The following is a 27,467-nucleotide window of genomic DNA, read 5'->3' on the forward strand; positions in this document are numbered from 1 at the left end:
GTGACTAACAATAAATGTGTACTACCTAACCCACAGAAATGAGAGAAATCCCTTAATGTTATCTATTTCTTTATTTAAAAACTTAACTATCTAGTTAGAGACATTTGTTTTCCTGATACATCCTGACAACATTTGAAGTTAAGAACACTGCCTTTCACAATTATCTGACGTGGAGCCTGACCTTTAATGCTGAATATCAATTCAAATTACTGTTAATTTGCACAATTCAATACATCAATAGTGATACTGTCAATATATATCAAAATATATTGTGGTTTCTATGTATCGAAATCCTTGCAATGACTTAAAATGTAGAAATAAGTGGTTGTCAGTGTTGCAGAGTGAGGAGGGATTTTCCACGTTTCTAACTCGTGCAGTTGTTGGAAGTTACCACACAGTGACGCTATAGACCGTGACACAGAAATTGTTGAGGCTCCTCCCAAAGTAAAGACAGACGGACTTTGGTTTTCATCACAAAGAGACACGGGAGGAGAAGGCAGGGCACAATGGAGTCATCGTGAATAAGAAGAGGAAAATCGAAATAGTGCTGACTAAAACTGTTCGTCTTCGTGTAATTTCACGGTCGAAACCTCGGCGTGGATGTATGTTTTTGTTCTTCTTCGGCGGAATGATGTCTTTACCGAGTAGCAGGAGGTCTATTGTTGCATATCTGGTGCTGGTGCTGCTGGATTGTTGCTGGGACGCCGCGTCTGGGCAGCTCTCCTACTCCGTCTCAGAGGAGGTGAACCCGGGAACGAATATCGGAAATATCGCCAAGGATCTGAACCTCAGTGTGCAGGATTTGGAGTCCCGTTTGTTTCAGCTTGTTACAGGATCTAAGAGGAAATATTTCGAGGTAAATCTAAAGACCGGATTTCTGTATGTCAACGAGAGGATAGACCGAGAGGAGCTTTGTGCAGAGGAACCCACATGCATGGTCAGCGTGGAGGCAGTGATAAACAACCCGTTGAAGCTTTATCGTGTAGAGATAGAAGTTAAAGATGTGAATGACCATTCTCCATCCTTTAGCACGAAATCACAAATACTGGACATAGCAGAGAACACCCTGCCTGGATTTAGATTCGCGTTGTCGGAGGCAAGCGATGCTGACGTAGGTAAAAATGGTGTCAGTGCGTATAAGCTCAGCCAGAACGAACATTTCACTCTTGCGACACACAAAAGAGAGGACAGCATATCCCCAGAGTTGGTGCTGCAGAAACCCTTAGACCGTGAGAAAAAGGCGCACATGCAGCTCGTGTTAACTGCGTTAGACGGAGGAACGCCACCAAATTCAGGCACATCAGAAATTGAAATAAATGTACTCGACATTAATGATAACGCACCAGTGTTCAGCAGCACTCTTTACAAAGTTCAGACGCTTGAAAATGTCCCGATTGGTACGACAGTCTTCACCTTAAATGCGACCGACGCTGATGAAGGCACAAACAGTGAAGTAGTGTATTCTCTCCGTAGTAAAGATCAGGACCATATTCTGGATATTTTCAAAATTGACCCTGACACTGGTGTTATTTCAGTGAAAGGAAAAATCGACTATGAAGACAGAAAAGCTTTTGAGATCCGAGCAGAGGCTAGAGACAAAGCCCAGCCTCCCCTGTCTGCTCATAGTAAAGTGCTGGTAGAAGTAATTGACGTCAACGACAACGCTCCTGAAATCACCGTGACGTCACTGATGAATACAGTGAATGAGGATGCGGCTGTAGGCACTGCTATTGCACTTGTATCCGTTCTAGACAGAGACAGCGGCAAAAATGGTGAGATGAAATGTGAGATCTTAAATGCGGTTCCGTTCAAATTGGACACAAATTATAAAAACTATTACTCTTTAGTGGTTGACGGACATTTGGACAGAGAGGTAACTCCTCAGTACAATGTCACAATATCAGCTAGAGATGAAGGGAGTCCTCCTCTTTCGAGCATCAGTATTATTACTGTTCACATTTCTGATGTCAATGACAATGCACCATCTTTCCCGGAAACGGTAATAAATGTTTATGTGAAGGAAAACAGCAAAGTAGGAACAGTTATTAAAACAGTTACTGCATGTGATGCTGATGTCAGCAACAATGGTCAGGTGAGCTACTCATTGTTAGACAGTAATAGTAAATCTCTGCCTCCACCCACAATGGTAAACATCAACTCAGAGACTGGAGATATAGTCAGTCTGCAGTCTTTTAACTTTGAGGAGACAAAAACGTTTCAGTTTAAAGTTCAGGCCACAGACTCTGGTGTTCCTCCGCTCAGCAGCAACGTGACTGTGAACGTTTTAATACTCGATGAAAATGACAATAATCCAACAATTCTCGCGCCCTATTCTGAGCACGGCTCCGTTAACAGTGAGAGCATCCCCTATTCTGCTGAAGCGGGATACTTTGTGGCAAAGATCAGGGCTGTAGACGCAGACTCTGGATACAATGCGCTGCTGTCTTATCACCTGTCTGAGCCCAAAGGAAACAACCTGTTCCGGATCGGAACCAGCACCGGAGAGATCAGGACTAAGAGGAGAATGAGTGACAATGACCTGAAAACTCACCCCTTGGTGGTGTTGGTCTCTGATAACGGAGAACCCTCCCTGTCAGCTACTGTGACTATTGATGTGGTGGTGGTCGAAAGCACGGCTGACATTCAGACTCAGTTCAGACATGTGCCCATAAAGGAGGAGAGCTTCTCTGATTTGAACCTGTATCTGCTGATCGCCATTGTGTCGGTGTCGGTCATCTTTCTGCTCAGTCTCATCAGTTTAATAGCTGTCAAATGCCACAGGACAGACGGCAGTTTCAGCAGGTACGGAGCCCCCATGATCACCACCCACCCTGACGGGAGCTGGTCTTACTCCAAATCTACTCAGCAGTATGACGTGTGTTTCAGCTCAGACACGCTCAAGAGTGACGTAGTGGTTTTCCCCGCACCGTTTCCGCCTGTTGATGCGGAACTGATCAGTATAAACAGCGGAGACACTTTTACCAGAACTCAGACTTTACCCAACAAAGAGAAGGTAAGCCACGAACAATTTCCTTGATCTGACATCTTGAAAAGTATTTGTTCTTTTACCCCGGATGGTACCACAAGTAAAAATAATCAGCAGTTTTAATCAATTACTGTTAAACTGTTGTACACCATTGTTAATAATGTGACAGTAGCTCAGACATGTATCTGCAGTATCTTCTGTGTTAAACTGGATGCTCACCGGTTTCATGGTGCATTGTTACACACTTCAAAGCTGTCAGGTGTATTGATCGAGGAAGGTTTTATCAATTAAGAACAATTTCAGGACAACAAGGTTGAAATATTTTTTTTAACTGAGTGATACAGAATTTTGTTGACATTGAGGCGCTGTCCATGGTGCTGAAACCATATTCTCTGTCCACTATTCTCTGTATTCACACCCGGCTGCTGTCTGCTGTGCTGATACTGTGCAAACGTGAATGAAACGTTCAGAATGACAGAACAAATGCAGATCTAATGGGTACATATTGTTTTATGAACAGTTGTCTTTAAATATTTCAAAATCCACCCATTAATGTTAGAATTTTATCCAGATTATATATTTGTCATTATCTGGGTTTGTGTAGTTTATGTTGTGGGGCGTCTGTCAGTGTACAAAAGTGTCACTAGATGTCGCTCGAGACCACGCAAAAATATTGTGTACACCGTTTAGAAACTCCTCCTCTATTCGTGACATAAAAAAGAAACGTCATCATCTAGCAGTGCTTAGTGAGAATAGCATTCAGACGAGTGAAACCCTACAGAGAGAGGACACACAGCGAGGATGGATATATAAAACGTTACTTTTTATATCTCGTGGATTGGCCAAGAGGCAGGAGAACAGGATTTGTTGCTTTCTCCGCGACAGCGATGGCTGCTCGGGAACAATGGGATAATATCGTGGGTCTGTTTTTCACGCTGCTTTGTCTGTGCGACTGGTCCGTGGCTCAGATATCCTACTCCATTTCAGAGGAGGTGGACAAAGGGACAGCGGTGGGAAATCTCGCGAAGGATTTAAATCTCAGTGTGCAGCAGCTCCAGTCCACCGGTCTTCAGCTCACCTCTGGGTATAACAAGCGGTATTTTGACATAAACCATGAATCTGGAGTACTTTTCGTTAACGAGCGGATAGATCGGGAGGAGCTCTGTCCTAATACGGTAAAGTGCACTCTAAACATAGAGGCCGTACTGAGTAACCCACGAAGCCTCCATCGAATTGAAGTTGTGATTAATGATATAAATGACAACGCTCCGTCTTTTCTGGAAGAAACAACCACAATAGATATGTATGAATCTTCATATGTTGGAGAAAGACATCCGCTGCCCATAGCTCATGACGCAGATGTAGGAAGTAATTCGGTAAAGACTTATAAATTAAACCCGAATGAACATTTCTCTTTGGATATACAGAGCAGCGGTGACCAGAGCGTGTCTGCTGAGTTAGTGCTGCAGAAAGCATTAGACCGAGAAAAACAGGCTGTTATTGAACTCACACTGACAGCGATAGATGGAGGAAAACCTCCCAAAACGGGGACTTTACATATAAGAATTAATGTCCTGGATGTAAATGACAATTCGCCCTTGTTCAGTAAATCTCTTTACAAGATCCAAGTTGTAGAAAATGCAAATATTGGCACAGCGTTGTTAACTCTGACAGCGACCGATTTAGATGACGGTGTTAATGGTCAACTTGTATATTCTTTCACGGAAAAGGGACGATTAAATCCTGATGACACATTTGCCCTGAATGATAACACTGGAGAAATTAGTGTAAAAGGTAATATTGATTATGAGGAAAATCAAGCATACGAGGTTCGTGTTCACGCACGAGATAAGGGCACTCCTCCTCGCATTGCACACAGCAAGGTTTTAGTCGAAGTTATTGATGTCAATGATAATGCTCCAGAAATCTCCGTGTCTTCACTCATGAGTCCCGTTAAAGAGGACGCTGAGATAGGCACAGCTGTCGCTATGGTCACCATTACTGATAAAGACGGAGGTAAGAATGGTCTGACACATTGTCAAATTACAGGTTCCGTGCCATTTAAGTTAAAATCTAACTATAAAAACTATTATTCATTGTTGGTTGATGGCCCTCTTGATAGAGAGAGTGTTTTACAGTATAATGTAACAATTACAGCTACAGATGAAGGAACTCCCTCTCTGTCCAGTACAAACGTCATTAATATTCAAATTTCTGACGTCAATGACAATCCTCCTAGATTTCTGGAACCTGTGATTAATGTGTATGTGAAAGAGAACAGTCCCACTGGAAGTACTATGTATACACTGACGACGTTAGATTCAGATTTGAATGAAAATGCAAAAGCAACGTACCATTTAATCAACAGTTCACCTAAAGCCACCCCCATAGCTTCAATGGTGACTGTAAACTCAGAGACTGGAGATATAGTCAGTCTGCAGTCGTTTAACTTCGAGGAATTAAAAACGTTTCAGTTTAAAGTTCAGGCCACAGACTCTGGTGTTCCACCGCTCAGCAGCAACGTGACTGTGAACGTTTTAATACTCGATGAAAATGACAATAATCCAACAATTCTCGCGCCCTATTCTGAGCACGGCTCCGTTAACAGTGAGAGCATCCCCTATTCTGCTGAAGCGGGATACTTTGTGGCAAAGATCAGGGCTGTAGACGCAGACTCTGGATACAATGCGCTGCTGTCTTATCACCTGTCTGAGCCCAAAGGAAACAACCTGTTCCGGATCGGAACCAGCACCGGAGAGATCAGGACTAAGAGGAGAATGAGTGACAATGACCTGAAAACTCACCCCTTGGTGGTGTTGGTCTCTGATAACGGAGAACCCTCCCTGTCAGCTACTGTGACTATTGATGTGGTGGTGGTCGAAAGCACAGCTGACATCCAGACTCAGTTCAGACATGTGCCCATAAAGGAGGAGAGCTTCTCTGATTTGAACCTGTATCTGCTGATCGCCATCGTGTCGGTGTCGGTCATCTTTCTGCTCAGTCTCATCAGTTTAATAGCTGTCAAATGCCACAGGACAGACGGCAGTTTCAGCAGGTACGGAGCCCCCATGATCACCACCCACCCTGACGGGAGCTGGTCTTACTCCAAATCTACTCAGCAGTATGACGTGTGTTTCAGCTCAGACACGCTCAAGAGTGACGTAGTGGTTTTCCCCGCACCGTTTCCGCCCGTAGATGCGGAACTGATCAGTATAAACGGAGGAGACACTTTTACAAGAACTCAGACTTTACCAAATAAAGAAAAGGTAAGCCACGCCCAATTTCATTAATCTTATATGTTGAAAAAATGGTCAAACGGATGGTACCTAAAAATAATATTGATCAGCAGCTATAATTAATTACTGATGAACTATTGTACACCATTGTTAATAATGTGACAGCAACTCAGTCATGTATCTGTAGTCTCACCTGTGTAAAACTTGATTCTCGGTGGTTTTATGGTGCATTGTTATGCACTTAAAAGCTGTCTGGTGAATTCACCCACTGTTAAGTTGATCGAGGATGTTGTTTTATTAATTAAGAAAAATCGCAGGACATCAGGGTTGAAATCTTTTTAACTTAGTGATACAGAACTTTGCTGGCATTGAGGCGCTGTCCACGGTGCTGAAACCATCTTCTCTGTCAACTGTTTCCTGTCTTCACACCCGTCTGCTGTGCTGATATGGTGAAACGCAGTGAAACGTTCTGAATAACAGAATAAATGCAGATTTCACTGATATATTTTGTTTACAAACAGTCCTCTCTGAATTTATGTGAACTTTATCCAGCATACATTTTTTTTTCCATCAACTGTGTTTGTGAAGCTTATGATATAGATATCATCTGTTGTGGGCAGTCGTTCAGTATACAACATTGTCACTAGATGACGCTGGAGACCACTCAACCGTCAGAGTTTGTAAACCCCTCCTCTATTCGTGACATAAAATAGAAACGTCATCATCTGGCAGTGCTTTGTGAAAATAGCGTTCAGATGAGTGAAACCCTACAGAGAGAGGACACACAGCGAGGATGGATATATAAAACGTTACTTTTTATATCTCGTGGATTGGCCAAGAGGCAGGAGAACAGGATTTGTTGCTTTCTCCGCGACAGCGATGGCTGCTCGGGAACAATGGGATAATATCGTGGGTCTGTTTTTCACTCTGCTTTGTCTGTGCGACTGGTCCGTGGCTCAGATATCCTACTCCATTTCAGAGGAGGTGGACAAAGGGACAGCGGTGGGAAATCTCGCGAAGGATTTAAATCTCAGTGTGCAGCAGCTCCAGTCCACCGGTCTTCAGCTCACCTCTGGGTATAACAAGCGGTATTTTGACATAAACCATGAATCTGGAGTACTTTCCGTTAACGAGCGGATAGATCGGGAGGAGCTTTGTCCTAATACGGCAAAGTGCACTCTAAACATAGAGGCTGTACTGAGTAACCCACGAAGCCTCCATCGAATTGAAGTTGTGATCAATGATATAAATGACAACGCTCCCTCCTTTCTGAAAAAACTAACTACAATAGATATGTCTGAATCTTCATATGTTGGAGAAAGACATCCGCTGCCCATAGCTCATGACGCAGATGTAGGAAGTAATTCGGTGAAGACATACAAACTGAACCCGAATGATCATTTCTCTTTGGATATACAGAGCAGCGGTGACCAGAGCGTGTCTGCTGAGTTAGTGCTGCAGAAAGCATTAGACCGAGAAAAACAGGCTGTTATTGAACTCACACTGACAGCGATAGATGGAGGAAAACCTCCCAAAACGGGGACTTTACATATACAGATTAATGTACTGGATGTAAATGACAATTCGCCCTTGTTTAGTAAATCTCTTTACAAGGTCCAAGTTGTAGAAAATGCAAATATTGGCACAGCGTTGTTAACTCTGACAGCGACCGATTTAGATGACGGTGTTAATAGTCAAATTGTATTCTCATTCACTGAAAGGGGACGATTGAATCCTGATGACACATTTGCCCTGAATGATAACACTGGAGAAATTAGTGTAAAAGGTAATATTGATTATGAGGAAAATCAAGCATACGAGGTTCGTGTTCAAGCACGAGATAAGGGCGCTCCTCCTCGCATTGCACACAGCAAGGTTTTAGTCGAAGTTATTGATGTCAATGATAATGCTCCAGAAATCTCCGTGTCTTCACTCATGAGCCCCGTTAAAGAGGACGCTGAGATAGGCACAGCTGTCGCTATGGTCACCATTACTGATAAAGACGGAGGTAAGAATGGTCTGACACATTGTCAAATTACAGGTTCCGTGCCATTTAAGTTAAAATCTAACTATAAAAACTATTATTCATTGTTGGTTGATGGCCCTCTTGACAGAGAGAGTGTTTTACAGTATAATGTAACAATTACAGCTACAGATGAAGGAACTCCCTCTCTGTCCAGTACAAACGTCATTAATATTCAAATTTCTGACGTCAATGACAATCCTCCTAGATTTCTGGAACCTGTGATTAATGTGTATGTGAAAGAGAACAGTCCCACTGGAAGTACTATGTATACACTGACGACGTTAGATTCAGATTTGAATGAAAATGCAAAAGCAACGTACCATTTGATAAACAGTTCACCTAAAGCCACCTCGATAGGTTCAATGGTGACTGTAAATTCAGAAACTGGAGATATAGTCAGTCTGCAGTCTTTTAACTATGAGGAGACAAAAACGTTTCAGTTTAAAGTTCAGGCCACAGACTCTGGTGTTCCTCCGCTCAGCAGCAACGTGACTGTGAACGTTTTAATACTCGATGAAAATGACAATAATCCAACAATTCTCGCACCCTATTCTGAACACGGCTCCGTTAACAGTGAGAGCATCCCCTATTCTGCTGAAGCGGGATACTTTGTGGCAAAGATCAGGGCTGTAGACGCAGACTCTGGATACAATGCGCTGCTGTCTTATCACCTGTCTGAGCCCAAAGGAAACAACCTCTTCCGGATCGGAACCAGCACCGGAGAGATCAGGACTAAGAGGAGAATGAGTGACAATGACCTGAAAACTCACCCCTTGGTGGTGTTGGTCTCTGATAACGGAGAACCCTCCCTGTCAGCTACTGTGACTATTGATGTGGTGGTGGTCGAAAGTACAGCTGACATCCAGACTCAGTTCAGACATGTGCCCATAAAGGAGGAGAGCTTCTCTGATTTGAACCTGTATCTGCTGATCGCCATTGTGTCGGTGTCGGTCATCTTTCTGCTCAGTCTCATCAGTTTAATAGCTGTCAAATGCCACAGGTCAGACGGCAGTTTCAGCAGGTACGGAGCCCCCATGATCACCACCCACCCTGACGGGAGCTGGTCTTACTCCAAATCTACTCAGCAGTATGACGTGTGTTTCAGCTCGGACACGCTCAAGAGTGACGTAGTAGTTTTTCCCGCACCGTTTCCGCCTGTAGATGCGGAACTGATCAGTATCAACAGCGGAGACACTTTTACCAGAACTCAGACTTTACCCAACAAAGAGAAGGTAAGAGGCACAAAGAATTAACACTGCTAATGAGTGTATATTTTGTTTCCATGTATATCTCCAGGTGCTTCAAGTGAGGGCAAAAGCGTTCGCAGTACACTGTAATTATGCCTTGCTGTTTTAAAGGTGGTGCAGGTATTGTCTTTACATCACAGATAATAGAGGTTTATTATTAAGGTTCTGACAAAATTACACGTCTTATGGATTGGATATTGTTTATCCATAGTCTAGTACTGCTGAATGGGAAATGCTCTCTCCATGGTGCTGAACTCTCTCTGCATCCATTAGACTTTTTGACTTCATGTACTCAATTTCAACTTGTGTTACACTTAACATGGTCTGTCTGTGGGTCGGATCATGTTGGGGGAAAATCCATTTCAAATACATTCTGTTTTATGTAAACTGGTAAAGCAATTTAAACATATTCGGGCGTAGACGTTTTCTATCATAGATTTCCATAACAATATCATAAGGTGGCAAAGTAGCAGGGAACGAAATTAAGGCATTTAATCTATATTGCATGTTCTTTTTTATAAACGTGCTTTTTAGTTGTTTTGGTGGTGGAAGCTTATTATTATATATGTAGCAGCAAAAGAACAGTCTTATACAATCGTTATTTATTTAATTTATTCAGTTTTTTTTATTCAACAAAGATCAATACATTGCCTCTCTTTCCAGTTATAATATTCTTCTCTGTTTAATCTCGTTTCCAATGACGTGGATACTTCTGCTATTCCTACCGTTTTGCTTTTACAACAAACAAACACAAGCCTTCAGCAGTCAGCTCATAAACATTCATTATGTATTGTTAACGAAAACACTAACTCATGAGGTGTTGTTGGTAAGAATCCACTGTGTTCTGTCAGAGGAACGCAAGATGTCGCTGGAGACCACGGGTTTAATCGTGTTCATTAATGACTTAAAACTCCTCCTCCTTCTCCTCCTCCTCCTCGTCGGTGAAATCAGACACAGCCTGTACGTTTCGTAGGGGATGGGTTAGTAAACCATTCGGTCTGAGAGATCGTTTTGACACGTAGTGAGCTCGGCTGTCTTTTGGATATTTTACGTTTCTTGTGGATCAATGACGTTTGTTTGGCTGGGCTTCTTATCTGAAGAAAAGGATGGGTCGTCAACGGTGTAGAGAGGCAGAATGGATGCTGTGCGCCATTCTTCTTTGTTTATCTGACTGGTCTGCTGCTCAGATTTCGTACTCCGTTTTCGAGGAGGTGGACAAAGGCACAGTGGTGGGGAATCTTGCAAAGGATTTAAACATTCAGACACAGCAACTGGAGGAACGGGGATTTCGGATTGTTTCGGGATACAGTAAGAAATATTTCGAGGCAAATGTAAGAACGGGAGCCTTGGTTGTTAACGAAAGGATAGACCGCGAGGAGCTTTGTCCGAATTCACCTAAATGTTCCCTAAATATAGAGGGACTGTTGAGCGATCCTATGAATATTCATCGCATTGAGGTCATCATTGTTGACATAAATGATAATGCACCATCCTTCCTCGAGCAAATCCATGTGTTTAATATATCCGAGTCTTCTTCATCGGGAGAAAGGTATCCGCTCCCGATAGCTCAAGATGCAGACACAGGCAGCAATTCAGTGAAAACCTACAAGTTAAGTACCAACGAGCATTTCTCCATTGATGTGATGAGCGGAGGAGACAGCGCGTCCGCTGAGTTAGTGCTGCAGAAAGCTTTAGACCGAGAGAAACAGCATATTATTAAACTAACTTTAGCAGCTGTAGACGGAGGAAAACCTGCGAGGTCTGGCACGATGCAAATCATTGTCAATGTGATAGATGTCAATGATAACACACCGTCGTTTAGCAAGTCGCTTTATAAAGTGAGAGTCAGCGAAACTGTACCTACAGGTACAACAATATTGAAACTAAATGCAAGCGATTTAGACGAAGGTCCACATTCAGATATCAGATATTCTTTAATGAAAAGAGGAAATGTGAATTCTGCTGAAAAATTCACCGTCATTCCGGAAAGTGGTGAAATCGTTGTAAAGGCCAATTTGGATTATGAGGAAAGTAATGCATATGAATTAAGAGTACAGGCAACAGACCAAGGCGCGTCCCCTCGCAGTGGTTATTCTAAAGTGCTGGTAGAGGTGGTCGATGTAAATGACAATGCACCAGAGATCTCTATAACCTCACTAATGAGTCCAGTGAAGGAAAGTGCTGAAATTGGAACAGTGGTTGCGTTAGTGACTGTGACTGATAAAGATGGAGGGCAGAATGGCCTTCTTACTTGTAAGATTAAAGATTCAGTCCCTTTTACATTAACGTCAAATTACAAAAACTATTACTCTTTGATAGTTGACGGTCTCCTCGATAGAGAGCTTGTGCCACAGTACAATGTAACCATCACTGCTATGGATGAAGGTATTCCGGCTCTTTCCAGCACTGCTGTAATCACTGTGCAGATTTCTGATGTGAATGACAACGCGCCTAGTTTCCCAGGTGCCAACATAACTATTTACGTGAAAGAGAATAGTAAGGTGGGAGATGTTGTCGCAAGGACAACTGCTGAGGATGCAGATGCAAACGAAAATGCTAAATTAATGTATTCATTACTGGATAATTATCCAAAAGGTTTTCCGATTTCATCAATGGTGAATATAAACTCAGAGACAGGAGATATAGTCAGTCTGCAGTCGTTTAACTTCGAGGAATTAAAAACGTTTCAGTTTAAAGTTCAGGCCACAGACTCTGGTGTTCCTCCGCTCAGCAGCAACGTGACTGTGAACGTTTTAATACTTGATGAAAATGACAATAATCCAACAATTCTCGCGCCCTATTCTGAGCACGGCTCCGTTAACAGTGAGAGCATCCCCTATTCTGCTGAAGCGGGATACTTTGTGGCAAAGATCAGGGCTGTAGACGCAGACTCTGGATACAATGCGCTGCTGTCTTATCACCTGTCAGAGCCCAAAGGAAACAACCTGTTCCGGATCGGAACCAGCACCGGAGAGATCAGGACTAAGAGGAGAATGAGTGACAATGACCTGAAAACTCACCCCTTGGTGGTGTTGGTCTCTGATAACGGAGAACCCTCCCTGTCAGCTACTGTGACTATTGATGTGGTGGTGGTCGAAAGCACGGCTGACATCCAGACTCAGTTCAGACATGTGCCCATAAAGGAGGAGAGCTTCTCTGATTTGAACCTGTATCTGCTGATCGCCATTGTGTCGGTGTCGGTCATCTTTCTGCTCAGTCTCATCAGTTTAATAGCTGTCAAATGTCACAGGACAGACGGCAGTTTCAGCAGGTACGGAGCCCCCATGATCACCACCCACCCTGACGGGAGCTGGTCTTACTCCAAATCTACTCAGCAGTATGACGTGTGTTTCAGCTCGGACACGCTCAAGAGTGACGTAGTAGTTTTTCCTGCACCGTTTCCGCCTGTTGATGGGGAACTGATCAGTATTAATGGAGGAGACACTTTTACCCGGACTCAGACTTTACCTAATAAAGAAAAGGTAAGAGGCATAAAGAGTGAACACTACCAATATGTGTATATTTTGTTTCCGTGTTCTTCAGTTTTAAATGAAGTTCTTAAAATATGTACAATTGCCATGTTTTAAATATTCTGCTATTACTTTTTCGTGTGATTATGAAGTTCGTGCACTAGTCAGGGGTAGTCACGGCCTGAAATCACAGTAATACATGAAGTAGCTCCCAAGTTGCCATAACAATGATTTCCACTTTTTACGCCAACATATTGTCGTTACATGAACTCAACAAAATTGCAATTTTTTAGCTACCAATCTTTTATACCACATCAAAGACAGGGAGCTCATTTTCTCTTATGTTTCAAGGATGTCTCTGAGAACAGGGCTATTTGATACTTTTGGCTCTAGACAGATCATTTGTACACTGGGCTCATGTGGTTTAAAGCCTGAATGTAGTTACAACGCTCTCCTTGGTGCTGAAATACCTCACAGCAACTTTACGATTCTGTTAGCTCTCTGAATCTTTCCATTGTTAAACCCTCTCTATTTCTTCAGAAACTGTTAGGGATTGGGCTACTTGGATGACTGATTATCTAATTGTTTGCTCAAGTGATCTGAAATAACGTAAAATGCTTAGAAATAAGTGACCTTGAATTGCTCCTTTAATTTTCAGACTTACACATAAGAACGGGCATTGTTAAATAACTAAAATGAAACATAAAATCTCACCTTCTATTTTGTTTCCATACTATATGCAGTAATCCACAATATATGTGGCAAGGATTTAAAAGACCACGTCTGCTATAATACAGTAAACCAATGGGCTAAGTGTCTCAAATTTATGTTGATATATGCGTCATTTACCACACGATGTCGCTGGAGACCACAGATATGATTGCGACATTATGTGTAAAACTCCTCCCTGCACGGGGAACCTAACACCATCATCCGCCTCACTTTAGAGAGACGCTGGGACAGTACGGTGGTGAGAAGCTCTGCCGCTGGATACTCTTGTTTACGACGGATACATACATGAAATGGAAATACATGTATAGCGGGAATCGGTGTGTACTGTACAACGATGGGGAACGAGGGATACGCCTGGATTCGTGCTGTTACTCTGCTGTGTCTTTGTGACTGGTCCGCTTCGCAGTTATCCTACTCCATTTCCGAGGAGGTGAACAAAGGCACCGTGGTGGGAAATATCGCAAAGGATTTGAATCTGAATGTACAAGACCTGGAAAGCAGGGATCTACGTGTTGTTTCGAGTTACAGTAAGAAATATTTTGACGTGAATTTGCGCACCGGGAACCTCTTTGTTGACGAAAGGATAGACAGAGAGGAGCTTTGTCCGAACACAGCGCAATGCTCCGTAAGAATACAGGCCGTTTTAAGCAATCCAATGAATGTACACCGCATTGAGGTCAGTGTGTTAGATATAAATGATAACTCGCCAGAATTCATTGAACAGTTGCATCCGTTAAACATCTCCGAATCAATGTCACCGGGAGAACGATATCTTCTCCCAATAGCAGAAGACTCAGACATAGGCAGCAACTCTGTGAAAAGCTACAAGCTGAGCCAAAATGAATATTTCTCGCTTGATGTGCAGAGCGGTGGAGAACACGGTGTGTCTGCTGAGTTAGTGCTGCAGAAAGCTTTAGACCGAGAGAAACAGCCAGTGATTACACTTATTCTAACCGCTGTGGATGGAGGAAAACCAGCTAGATCTGGTACGTTAAAGATACATGTAAACGTAATAGATGCAAATGATAATCCACCAATGTTTAGCAAATCACTTTATAAACTACGTGTGCATGAAAATGCAGCGCAAAGATCAGTTATAATAAAACTGAATGCAACAGATTTAGACGAAGGCATGAACAGTAAGATCTCGTATTCCTTAATCAAACGAGGTAGTACGGATCGATCCAATATATTTGATTTAAATCCAGAAACAGGAGAGATCACTGTGAAGGGAACACTAGATTATGAAGAGACTCCTGCTTATGAAGTCAGAGTTCAAGCAAGGGATCAAGGTATATCTCCTCGTAGTGCACATGCTAAACTGCTGATAGAGATAATTGATGTGAATGATAATGCCCCAGAAATATCTGTGACGTCACTCATGACTCCAGTGAAAGAAGACGCGGAGCTGGGGACAATCGTTGCTCTGGTGACAGTGAGTGATAAAGATGGAGGAAATAATGGAGTAACTAACTGTAAGGTAGTTGGCTCTGTTCCCTTTAAACTCAAGTCCAACTACAAAAATGACTATTCATTGGTAGTAGATGGACCACTGGACAGAGAAAACACTTCTGTTTACAATGTCACCATCAAAGCCACAGATGAAGGAAGTCCTCCTCTGTCCAGTATCAGAGTCATCACTGTTCACGTTTCTGATGTCAATGATAATGCACCTCGATTTATGGAACCTGTGATTAATGTTTATGTGAAAGAAAACAGTCCCACAGGCTCCGTTATTAGCACAGTAACTGCCTTTGATCCTGATTTGGATAGTAATGCAAAACTGACTTACAAATTGTTGGATAGTTCTACAAAAAATATTCTAATTTCGTCGATGGTAAACATCAACTCAGAGACTGGAGATATAGTCAGTCTGCAGTCTTTTAACTTCGAGGAGTTAAAGACATTTATGTTTAAAGTTCAGGCCACAGACTCTGGTGTTCCTCCGCTCAGCAGCAACGTGACTGTGAACGTTTTAATACTCGATGAAAATGACAATAATCCAACAATTCTCGCGCCCTATTCTGAGCACGGCTCCGTTAACAGTGAGAGCATCCCCTATTCTGCTGAAGCAGGATACTTTGTGGCAAAGATCAGGGCTGTAGACGCAGACTCTGGATACAATGCACTGCTGTCTTATCACTTGTCTGAGCCCAAAGGAAACAACCTCTACCGGATCGGAACCAGCACCGGAGAGATCAGGACTAAGAGGAGAATGAGTGACAATGACCTGAAAACTCACCCCTTGGTGGTGTTGGTCTCTGATAACGGAGAACCCTCCCTGTCAGCTACTGTGACTATTGATGTGGTGGTGGTCGAAAGCACGGCTGACATCCAGACTCAGTTCAGACATGTGCCCATAAAGGAGGAGAACTTCTCTGATTTGAACCTGTATCTGCTGATCGCCATCGTGTCAGTGTCAGTCATCTTTCTGCTCAGTCTCATCAGTTTAATAGCTGTCAAATGCCACAGGACAGACGGCAATTTCAGCAGGTACGGAGCCCCCATGATCACCACCCACCCTGACGGGAGCTGGTCTTACTCTAAATCTACTCAGCAGTATGACGTGTGTTTCAGCTCAGACACCCTCAAGAGTGACGTAGTGGTTTTCCCCGCACCGTTTCCGCCCGTAGATGGGGAACTGATCAGTATTAACGAAGGAGACACTTTTACCAGGACTCAGACTTTACCCAACAAAGAGAAGGTAGGCTATCATGGAGATTAATTTCATTCAGTACAACTAAACTGCAGCAGCATAACTCGCCTCCTTTCAGAATGTGTTCCATTTTGCTTGCACTGGTTTGAGCTACACATCTCTGTTAAAACAAAACACAAAATGTATTCTGTAATGATATTGTACTTCACATCTTAGTCTCATACAAACTGAAATAACCAAGGTGTTTGTTTGTGTCTTAATATGCCATGTGATGAGTAAAGGTTTTTTTTTCGAACTATCATTTGTAGTGAAGTTGACTCCTGGTAATAGTATAAGTCACCCTGACCCCAGCAGGTCTGTGTTACTATGGCAAGAATCAACATGGTGCTGATCTGATGGTCATTGGTTCCATTACCATTCTGCTCTCTAACACTATTTTTCAACTTTGAAATGAAAATAGCTCTTGATAATCCAAAATCTTGTGAAATGGCGCTCTCCGTGGTCCTGAAGTCAGGCTTGTAACATGGTTTCTGTGCCTCCTACTGTCAAAAAAACGTTGGTTCGTCACTTTATTTAATAACACTGTTTACTGAATAGAGTTTATATTGTTTTTAAATCACATGAAATAATTATTTTGTCTTTTTGACTTTATATAGATACATTCCTGTGTTTTCACTTTTAAGTGGCTTGTCTGGCTTTGGAAACCTCCATCACTGAATGTCTGTTGCACTCTGAACATTGAACACATTTTCAGAAGCTCACCATTAGTACTAACAAGCATAATCTGGATGATGGTGATGGACTTTTAGCAGTTTATGATTTACTGCCAAATCATAGTGAGGTTTTGGGCTTCATTTCGATACCCTATACATGTTTTGTGTAGAGATATACTCCAAATGAACTGAAGAGGTAAAGTAAAACATATCCACCGTTCACCACAAGATGTCGCAGGAGACCATAGATCAGAATGTGTCTGTATATACGTATAAAACTCCTCCTTCCCGGATGGGAAAAAATGAAATCGTCATTGGCCCACATAATCTCCTCGGCATTCGGTGGTGTTGGGACGAGAAATGCTGGAGTTTAAACGGGGAAATTTGCTTTTGTAGGAATTACCTATACATTGGATTAATGCGTTACTCGGTTCAGCTCCGTTATGGCACCAAGGATGTATTCACGCCGACAAAATGAACATGCCTGGATTCTTGTTGTTGCGCTGCTTTGTCTTTGTGACGGCTCTGCCTCACAGATATCTTACTCCATCTCCGAGGAGGTGAACAAAGGCACCGTAGTGGGGAATATCGCCAAGGATTTGAACGTCAATGTACAGGATCTAGAAAGCAGAGATGTCCAAATCGTGTCGAGTTACAAGAAGAAATATTTTGATGTGGATTTGCGGACCGGGAACCTCGTTGTTGACGACAGAATAGACAGAGAGGAGTTTTGTCCAAATACGGTAAAATGCTCCTTGAAACTACAGGCGGTTTTAAACAATCCAATGTCTGCACATCGTATTGAAGTAAACCTTTTAGATATAAATGACAACTCGCCTGTTTTCACTGAACAATCGCAGTTATTGAATATCTCGGAATTACTGTCACCGGGGGAGCGATATCTTCTCCCAATAGCAGAAGATGCAGACATAGGTAGTAACTCCGTTAAAACCTACAAGCTGAGTCAAAATGAATATTTCTCGCTTGATGTGCAGAGCGGTGGAGAACACGGTGTGTCTGCTGAGTTAGTGCTGCAGAAAGCTTTAGACCGAGAGAAACAGTCGGTGATCACACTCGTCTTGACGGCTGTGGATGGTGGTAAACCACCTCGATCAGGAACACTTCAGTTAACTATCAATGTATTAGATGTCAATGACAATACACCGACATTTAACAAATCTCTTTATAAGGCACGTGTCAGAGAAAATGCGACCCCAGGAACACTAGTTATGAGGTTAAATGCAACAGATTTAGACGAGGGAATGAACAGTAAGATCCTGTATTCATTTATCAAACGTGGCAATATGGACCGATCAAATGTTTTTGATCTAAATCCAGAAACAGGAGAGATCACTGTGAAGGGAACACTAGATTATGAAGAGACTCCTGCTTATGAAGTCAGAGTTCAGGCAAGAGATCAAGGCACTACCCCTCGTAGTGCACAAGCTAAACTACTGGTAGAGATAATTGATGTGAATGACAATGCCCCAGAAATATCTGTGACGTCACTCATGACTCCGGTGAAAGAAGACGCAGAGCTGGGGACAATCGTTGCTCTGGTGACAGTGAGTGATCAAGATGGAGGAAACAATGGAGTAACTAACTGTAAGGTAGTTGGCTCTGTTCCCTTTAAACTCAAGTCCAACTACAAAAACGACTATTCATTAGTAGTAGATGGACCACTGGACAGAGAAAACACTTCTGTTTACAATGTCACCATCACAGCCACAGATGAAGGAAGTCCTCCTCTGTCCAGTATCAGAGTCATCACTGTTCACGTTTCTGATGTCAATGATAATGCACCTCGATTTATGGAACCTGTGATTAATGTTTATGTGAAAGAAAACAGTCCCACAGGCTCCGTTATTAGCACAGTAACTGCCTTTGATCCTGATTTGGCCAGTAATGCAAAACTGATTTACACTTTGTTGGATACTTCTGCAAAAAACATTCCACTTTCATCAATGGTGAACATCAACTCAGAGACTGGAGATATAGTCAGTTTGCAGTCTTTTAACTTCGAGGAGTTAAAAACGTTTCAGTTTAAAGTTCAGGCCACAGACTCTGGTGTTCCTCCGCTCGGCAGCAACGTGACTGTGAACGTTTTAATACTCGATGAAAATGACAATAATCCAACAATTCTCGCGCCCTATTCTGAGCACGGCTCCATTAACAGTGAGAGCATCCCCTATTCTGCTGAAGCGGGATACTTTGTGGCAAAGATCAGGGCTGTAGACACAGACTCTGGATACAATGCGCTGCTGTCTTATCACCTGTCTGAGCCCAAGGGAAGCAACCTCTTCCGGATCGGAACCAGCACCGGAGAGATCAGGACTAAGAGGAGAATGAGTGACAATGACCTGAAAACTCACCCCTTGGTGGTGTTGGTCTCTGATAACGGAGAACCCTCCCTGTCAGCTACTGTGACTATTGATGTGGTGGTGGTCGAAAGCACGGCTGACATCCAGACTCAGTTCAGACATGTGCCCATAAAGGAGGAGAGCTTCTCTGATTTGAACCTGTATCTGCTGATCGCCATCGTGTCGGTGTCGGTCATCTTTCTGCTCAGTCTCATCAGTTTAATAGCTGTCAAATGCCACAGGACAGACGGCAGTTTCAGCAGGTACGGAGCCCCCATGATCACCACCCACCCTGACGGGAGCTGGTCTTACTCCAAATCTACTCAGCAGTATGACGTGTGTTTCAGCTCAGACACGCTCAAGAGTGACGTAGTGGTTTTCCCTGCACCGTTTCCGCCTGTAGATGGGGAACTGATCAGTATAAACGGAGGAGACACTTTTACCCGGACTCAGACTTTACCCAACAAAGAGACGGTAGGTTATTCACCAATGTTATCCTAAAAACATAAAGTAATTAACTTACAGCGTATGAGTAATAATTTGGCGCATTTTGATGAATATTAACGCAGAAAGTCGATCACACTTGTTGAAACTTGAAGTGGTCTTTTTACAATACTGCAATTAAATGTTAGTAGATCTATAATATTGCTTGACTACAAGTTGTAACATGACTTCGAACTGTCTCAGAATATGTGACTCATGTTCCCTACTTGAAGTGCTGTGTCTCAAAACTAAGCCTGAAATTGTTTTGTGAGTAAACAACTTGTTCGTTTTAGACGAACATTCAAACTGGCTCAAAGCTTCTGACTATATTGAGCTCTCCGTGGTGCTGAACTTAGTTTTGTGCCAGTCTGTTGTAAATGTTGCTGCTTCAGAGACTACTGAAAACATAAAATAAGTGATTAAATTATCTAAGCTGATATTTAACTTAATTTAAACAGCTATGTTTGTAACCTCATGAGTATGACTGGTATCATTCTGCTGTGATCTGGTGTTACCTAAAGTTGAAATTACTGAAAGGTGCTGTCCGTGGTTGCGGAATTCTGCATTGAGTTGTGGTGTCTGTTCCATCCTGCTGGTAAATCATGCTAGTTTCTTTGATTTATAATTGTTTCAAAGTCATTTCTTTATGGTTGCATTACATAATTGGTCCTTTGCAATAGTTTGTTTAGTCAGTGAATTTTTTTTTTTTCTTTTAAATGTGATTCTGGGTCGCAAGACTTTAAATTGTAAAATTAAGTTTTACATTGTGGACTTAATCACTCATGTCATTCATAATAATATAAATGATCAGGGTTTGTAAATCTTGAATAGTATTTGTGTACCTATCATTCACCACATGATGTCGCAGGAGACCGTAGATATGAAAGTGTTGTAAATCTAAAACTCCTCCTCTCTGTGGGAAAAATTAAATCGTCATCAGCGATTAGTCCATTCGCGGAAGGTGCAGTGTCGAGAAGGACAGGGGGCGAGACACAAAAACATTTCTCTGGACGCTGATAGCTCTACTGAGGATAAATGATCGTTTGGATTCAGTTTTTTTGTTGCTTCAACTATGTATTTTCGACGACGGAAGGAATATGACTGGATTCACATTCTCGTGTTTCTTTGTCTCTGTGACTGGTCCGAGTCGCAGTTATCCTACTCCATTTCCGAGGAGGTGAACAAAGGCACCGTAGTAGCAAATATTGCGAAGGATTTAAACCTCAACATACAGGAGCTAGAGAACAGGGATCTACGTATTGTTTCGAGTTACAGTAAGAAGTATTTTGAGGTGAATTTGCGGACCGGGGACCTCTTTGTTGCCGAAAGGATAGACAGAGAGGAGCTTTGTCCCAATGTAGTAAAATGCTCGTTGAAAATACAAGCTGTTCTGAACAACCCAATGACTGCACACCGCATAGAGGTTAACGTTTTAGATATAAACGATAATTCCCCTGCTTTTGTTGAAAAGACGTATTCTTGGAATATTTCCGAGTCATCTTTAACAGGAGAGAGATATCTTCTTCCAGTAGCAGTCGATGCAGACATAGGCAGCAACTCAGTAAAGACCTACAAGCTGAGCCAAAATGAATATTTCTCGCTTGATGTGCAGAGCGGTGGAGAACACGGTGTGTCTGCTGAGTTAGTGCTGCAGAAAGCTTTAGACCGAGAGAAACAGACGGTGATCACACTCGTCTTGACGGCTGTCGATGGAGGAAAACCTCCGAGATCAGGATCATTACAAATAATTGTAAATGTAATCGATGCCAATGATAACATACCCACTTTTAGCAAATCGCTTTATAAAGTGCGTGTTCGTGAAAACGCAGCACATGGAACCTTGGTAATAAAGTTAAATGCAACAGATTCAGACGAGGGAATGAACAGTAAGATCCTGTATTCGTTTATCAAACGAGGAAATATTGATCCTTCAAATATATTTGATCTGAATCCAGAAACAGGAGAGATCACTGTGAAGGGAACACTAGATTATGAAGAGACTCCTGCTTATGAAGTCAGAGTTCAGGCAAGAGATCAAGGCACTTCCCCTCGTAGTGCACAAGCTAAACTGCTGATAGAGATAATTGATGTGAATGACAATGCCCCAGAAATATCTGTGACGTCACTCATGACTCCGGTGAAAGAAGACGCAGAGCTGGGGACAATCGTTGCTCTGGTGACAGTGAGTGATAAAGATGGAGGAAACAACGGAATAACTAACTGTAAGGTAGTTGGCTCTGTTCCCTTTAAACTCAAGTCCAACTACAAAAATGACTATTCATTAGTAGTAGATGGACCACTGGACAGAGAAAACACTTCTGTTTACAATGTCACCATCACAGCCACAGATGAAGGAAGTCCTCCTCTGTCCAGTATCAGAGTCATCACTGTTCACGTTTCTGATGTCAATGATAATTCACCTCGATTTATGGAGCCTGTGATTAATGTTTATGTGAAAGAAAACAGTCCCACAGGCTCCGTTATTAGCACAGTAACTGCCTTTGATCCTGATCTGGACAGTAATGCAAAACTGACTTATAAATTGTTGGATAGTTCTACAAACAACATTCCAATTTCATCGATGGTAAACATCAACTCAGAGACAGGAGATATAGTCAGTCTGCAGTCTTTTAACTTTGAGGAGTTAAAAACGTTTCAGTTTAAAGTTCAGGCCACAGACTCTGGTGTTCCTCCGCTCAGCAGCAACGTGACTGTGAACGTTTTAATACTCGATGAAAATGACAATAATCCAACAATTCTCGCGCCCTATTCTGAGCACGGCTCCGTTAACAGTGAGAGCATCCCCTATTCTGCTGAAGCGGGATACTTTGTGGCAAAGATCAGGGCTGTAGACGCAGACTCTGGATACAATGCGCTGCTGTCTTATCACCTGTCAGAGCCCAAAGGAAACAACCTGTTCCGGATCGGAACCAGCAGCGGAGAGATCAGGACTAAGAGGAGAATGAGTGACAATGACCTGAAAACTCACCCCTTGGTGGTGTTGGTCTCTGATAACGGAGAACCCTCCCTGTCAGCTACTGTGACTATTGATGTGGTGGTGGTCGAAAGCACGGCTGACATCCAGACTCAGTTCAGACATGTGCCCATAAAGGAGGAGAGCTTCTCTGATTTGAACCTGTATCTGCTGATCGCCATCGTGTCAGTGTCAGTCATCTTTCTGCTCAGTCTCATCAGTTTAATAGCTGTCAAATGCCACAGGACAGACGGCAGTTTCAGCAGGTACGGAGCCCCCATGATCACCACCCACCCTGACGGGAGCTGGTCTTACTCCAAATCTACTCAGCAGTATGACGTGTGTTTCAGCTCAGACACGCTCAAGAGTGACGTAGTGGTTTTCCCCGCACCGTTTCCGCCTGCAGATGCAGAATTGATCAGTATTAATGGAGGAGATACTTTTACCAGAACTCAGACTTTACCCAACAAAGAGAAGGTAGGTTACTCATCAATGTTATCCTAAAAAACATAAAGTAATTTCCTTACTGCTTATGAGTAATAATTTGGCGTATTTTGATGAATAATAACGCAGAATGTCGATCATACTTGTTGAAACTTCAAGTGGTCGTTTTACAATACTGCAATTAAATGTTAGATCTATAATATTGCTTATCTACTAGTTGTAACATGACTTCGAACTCTTTCAGAATATGTGACTCATGTTCTCTACTTGAACTACTGTGCCTCACTACTAAGCCTAAAATTGTTTTGTGAGTAAACAACTTGTTTGTTTTAGACGAAGAGTTGAACTAGCTCCCAGCTTCTGACTCCACTGAGCTCTCCGTGGTGCTGAACTTAGTTTTGTGCCAGTCTGTTGTAAATGTTGCTGCTTCAGAGACTACTGAAAACAAAAAATAAGTGATTAAATTCTCTAAGCTGATATTTAACTTCATTTGAACAGCTATGTTTGTAACCTCATGAGTATGACTGGTATCTTTCTGCTTATATCTGGTGTTACCTAAAACCGAACTTACTGAAAGGTGCTGTCCGTGGTTCTGAACTTCTGCATTGATCTGTGGTGTTGGTTCCATGCTGCTGCTAAATCAAACTTGTTTCTTTGATTTATAATCGCTTCAAAGTAATTTCTTCATGGTTGTATTACACTGTTGGTCCCTAACAAGAACTTGTTTAGTCGGAGAAAAAAATATATATATTTAATTTTGATTCTGGGTCAAGGCTTCGAATTATAAAATTAAGGTTTACATTGTGGACTTCATCGGTTATGTCATTCATAATATTTTTAAATTATCAAGGTTTCTAAACCTTCGATTGAATTGGTGTACCCATCGTTCACCACATGATGTCGCAGGAGACCGTAGATATGAATGTGTTGTGAATCTAAAACTCCTCCTCTCTGTGGGAAAAATGAAATCGTCATCAGCCATTAGTCCACTCGTGGAAGGCGCAGTGTCGAAAAGGACAACAGCCTCCTCACAACAATATTCCTCTGGACGTTAAAATCTCTACTAGGATAAATGATCGTTTGGATTCAGACCTTTTGTTGCTTCAACGATGTATTTTCGACGAAAGAAGGAATACGTCTGGATTCACATTCTCGTGTTTCTTTGTCTCTGTGACTGGTCCGCTTCGCAGTTATCCTACTCCATTTCCGAGGAAGTGAACAAAGGCACCATAGTGGGAAATATTGCGAAGGATTTAAACCTCAACATACAGGAGCTAGAGAACAGGGATCTACGTATTGTTTCGAGTTACAGTAAGAAATATTTTGACGTGAATTTGCGGACCGGGGACCTCTTTGTTGACGAAAGGATAGACAGAGAGGAGCTTTGTCCCAATGTGGTAAAATGCTCATTAAAGATACAAGCTGTTCTGAACAACCCAATGACTGCACACCGCATAGAGGTTAACGTTTTAGATATAAACGATAATTCGCCTGCTTTTGTTGAAAAAACGTATTCTTTAGATATTTCCGAATCATCTTTAACGGGTGAAAGATATGTTCTTCCATTAGCAGAAGACGCAGACATAGGCAGCAACTCAGTAAAGACCTACAAGCTGAGCCAAAATGAATATTTCTCGCTTGATGTGCAGAGCGGTGGAGAACACGATGTGTCTGCTGAGTTAGTGCTGCAGAAAGCTTTAGACCGAGAGAAACAGTCGGTAATCACACTCGTCTTGACGGCTGTAGATGGAGGAAAACCTCCGAGATCAGGTTCGTTACGAATACATGTTAATGTATTAGACGTCAATGATAATATACCCACTTTTAGCAAGCCGCTTTATAAAGCGCGTGTACCTGAAAATGCTGCAAGAGGAACAGGGGTAATTATGTTGAATGCAACAGATTTAGACGAAGGAATGAACAGCAAAATACTGTATACGTTTATCAAGCGTGGCACTGCGGATCCATCAAATATATTTGACCTAAATCCAGAAACAGGAGAGATCACTGTGAAGGGAACATTAAATTATGAAGAAACTCCTGCTTATGAAGTCAGAGTTCAGGCAAGAGATCAAGGCATTTCCCCTCGTAGTGCACATGCTAAACTCCTGATAGAGATAATTGATGTGAATGACAATGCTCCAGAAATATCTGTGACGTCACTCATGACCCCAGTGAAAGAAGACGCAGAGCTGGGGACAATCGTTGCTCTGGTGACAGTGAGTGATCAAGATGGAGGAAACAATGGAGTAACTAACTGTAAGGTAGTTGGCTCTGTTCCCTTTAAACTCAAGTCCAACTACAAAAATGACTATTCATTAGTAGTAGATGGACCACTGGACAGAGAAAACACTTCTGTTTACAATGTCACCATCACAGCCACAGATGAAGGAAGTCCTCCTCTGTCCAGTATCAGAGTCATCACTGTTCACGTTTCTGATGTCAATGATAATGCGCCTCGATTTATAGAGCCTGTGATTAATGTTTATGTGAAAGAAAACAGTCCCACAGGCTCCGTTATTAGCACAGTAACTGCCTTTGATCCTGATCTGGACAGTAATGCAAAACTTACTTACAAACTGTTGGATAGTTCTACAAAAAACATTCCGATTTCTTCTATGGTAAACATCAACTCAGTGACAGGAGATATAGTCAGTTTGCAGTCTTTTAACTTCGAGGAGACAAAAACGTTTCAGTTTAAAGTTCAGGCCACAGACTCTGGTGTTCCTCCGCTCAGCAGCAACGTGACTGTGAACGTTTTAATACTCGATGAAAATGACAATAATCCAACAATTCTCGCCCCCTATTCTGAGCACGGCTCCGTTAACAGTGAGAGCATCCCCTATTCTGCTGAAGCGGGATACTTTGTGGCAAAGATCAGGGCTGTAGACGCAGACTCTGGATACAATGCGCTGCTGTCTTATCACCTGTCTGAGCCCAAAGGAAACAACCTGTTCCGGATCGGAACCAGCACCGGAGAGATCAGGACTAAGAGGAGAATGAGTGACAATGACCTGAATACTCACCCCTTGGTGGTGTTGGTCTCTGATAACGGAGAACCCTCCCTGTCAGCTACTGTGACTATCGATGTGGTGGTGGTCGAAAGCACAGCTGACATTCAGACTCAGTTCAGACATGTGCCCATAAAGGAGGAGAGCTTCTCTGATTTGAACCTGTATCTGCTGATCGCCATCGTGTCGGTGTCAGTCATCTTTCTGCTCAGTCTCATCAGTTTAATAGCTGTCAAATGCCACAGGACAGACGGCAGTTTCAGCAGGTACGGAGCCCCCATGATCACCACCCACCCTGACGGGAGCTGGTCTTACTCCAAATCTACTCAGCAGTATGACGTGTGTTTCAGCTCAGACACGCTCAAGAGTGACGTAGTGGTTTTCCCTGCACCGTTTCCGCCTGCAGATGCGGAACTGATCAGTATAAACGGAGGAGACACTTTTACAAGAACTCAGACTTTACCTAATAAAGAAAAGGTGAGTTGTTTGTAGTCTTTCAATCCCTTTTAAACGTCTGAAAAGCCCACGAAGTGCTTCATTTCCCGTTCTGAGTGTCCTAGTTTATCACAGTGCTACCTGCAGTCTGTCGCCAAATATCGTCTGTTGCTTTCACGTAGCTTAAAATATCTACAATATGACATAAATTCATAATTAAGACAATCTAGTGCATGTTTTATATAATTTTTCATTCACACAGATAAATGAATAGTATAAAGTTGGCAATATCCTGCCAGTTGGTTTGTATGGCGCTATCCGTAGTGCTGAAATCATACTAGAGTCGTCTTTGCCCTCTTGGGTCATCAATCCAGAAACTCTGGCATAACAGCCTTGAATCATGTTATCACCATTTTATTCCAGTCATTTAAAGCTGTGAATTAATAAGGTCTTTATACATCTTTGCTTTTAAGTTGACACTAATGTAAATCCATTCCGTTTATTACGTCCTGAGCTGTCTGCAAACAGTAAAACATGATAGTACTGTTGACATTTGTCATTGACTATCTACACGTAGAATATTGTCTATGCTTTTGATCAAATGTCTCGAACATGTCTTTGATTTGCTTCCCTTCCGCAATCTATGAATATTTAGCGTGATGTTTTCTTCAAAGTTGTGTTTATACCATAAAGA

The 27,467-nt window shown here is 42.4% G+C and overlaps 1 protein-coding gene across 26 annotated transcripts in view; it reads left to right on the top strand.

Moving 5' to 3' along the window:
* LOC119007749 (protocadherin alpha-C2-like) overlaps positions 1-27,467 on the top strand; it is a 191,839-nt gene that overhangs the window by 122,915 nt on the left and 41,457 nt on the right. The window contains exons 1-2 of one of the 26 annotated variants that reach the window (XM_037077635.1): positions 13,934-16,190; positions 16,275-16,401. The exons of 18 other annotated variants lie outside the window; for them this stretch is intronic. In XM_037077635.1, the coding sequence (XP_036933530.1) occupies positions 14,032-16,190; positions 16,275-16,401 (2,286 nt within the window). In that variant the 5' untranslated portion in view covers positions 13,934-14,031. Of the gene's footprint in view, positions 1-512; positions 3,014-6,982; positions 9,481-10,488; positions 12,978-13,933; positions 16,402-17,427; positions 19,901-20,891; positions 23,361-24,335; positions 26,816-27,467 lie in introns of those variants that run through there. 7 more of the 26 variants (XM_037077609.1, XM_037077616.1, XM_037077622.1 and 4 more) reach the window with 7 other exon arrangements.

Source organism: Acanthopagrus latus, chromosome 18 (genome assembly GCF_904848185.1).
Source record: "Acanthopagrus latus isolate v.2019 chromosome 18, fAcaLat1.1, whole genome shotgun sequence".
NCBI classification, from domain to species: domain Eukaryota; kingdom Metazoa; phylum Chordata; class Actinopteri; order Spariformes; family Sparidae; genus Acanthopagrus; species Acanthopagrus latus.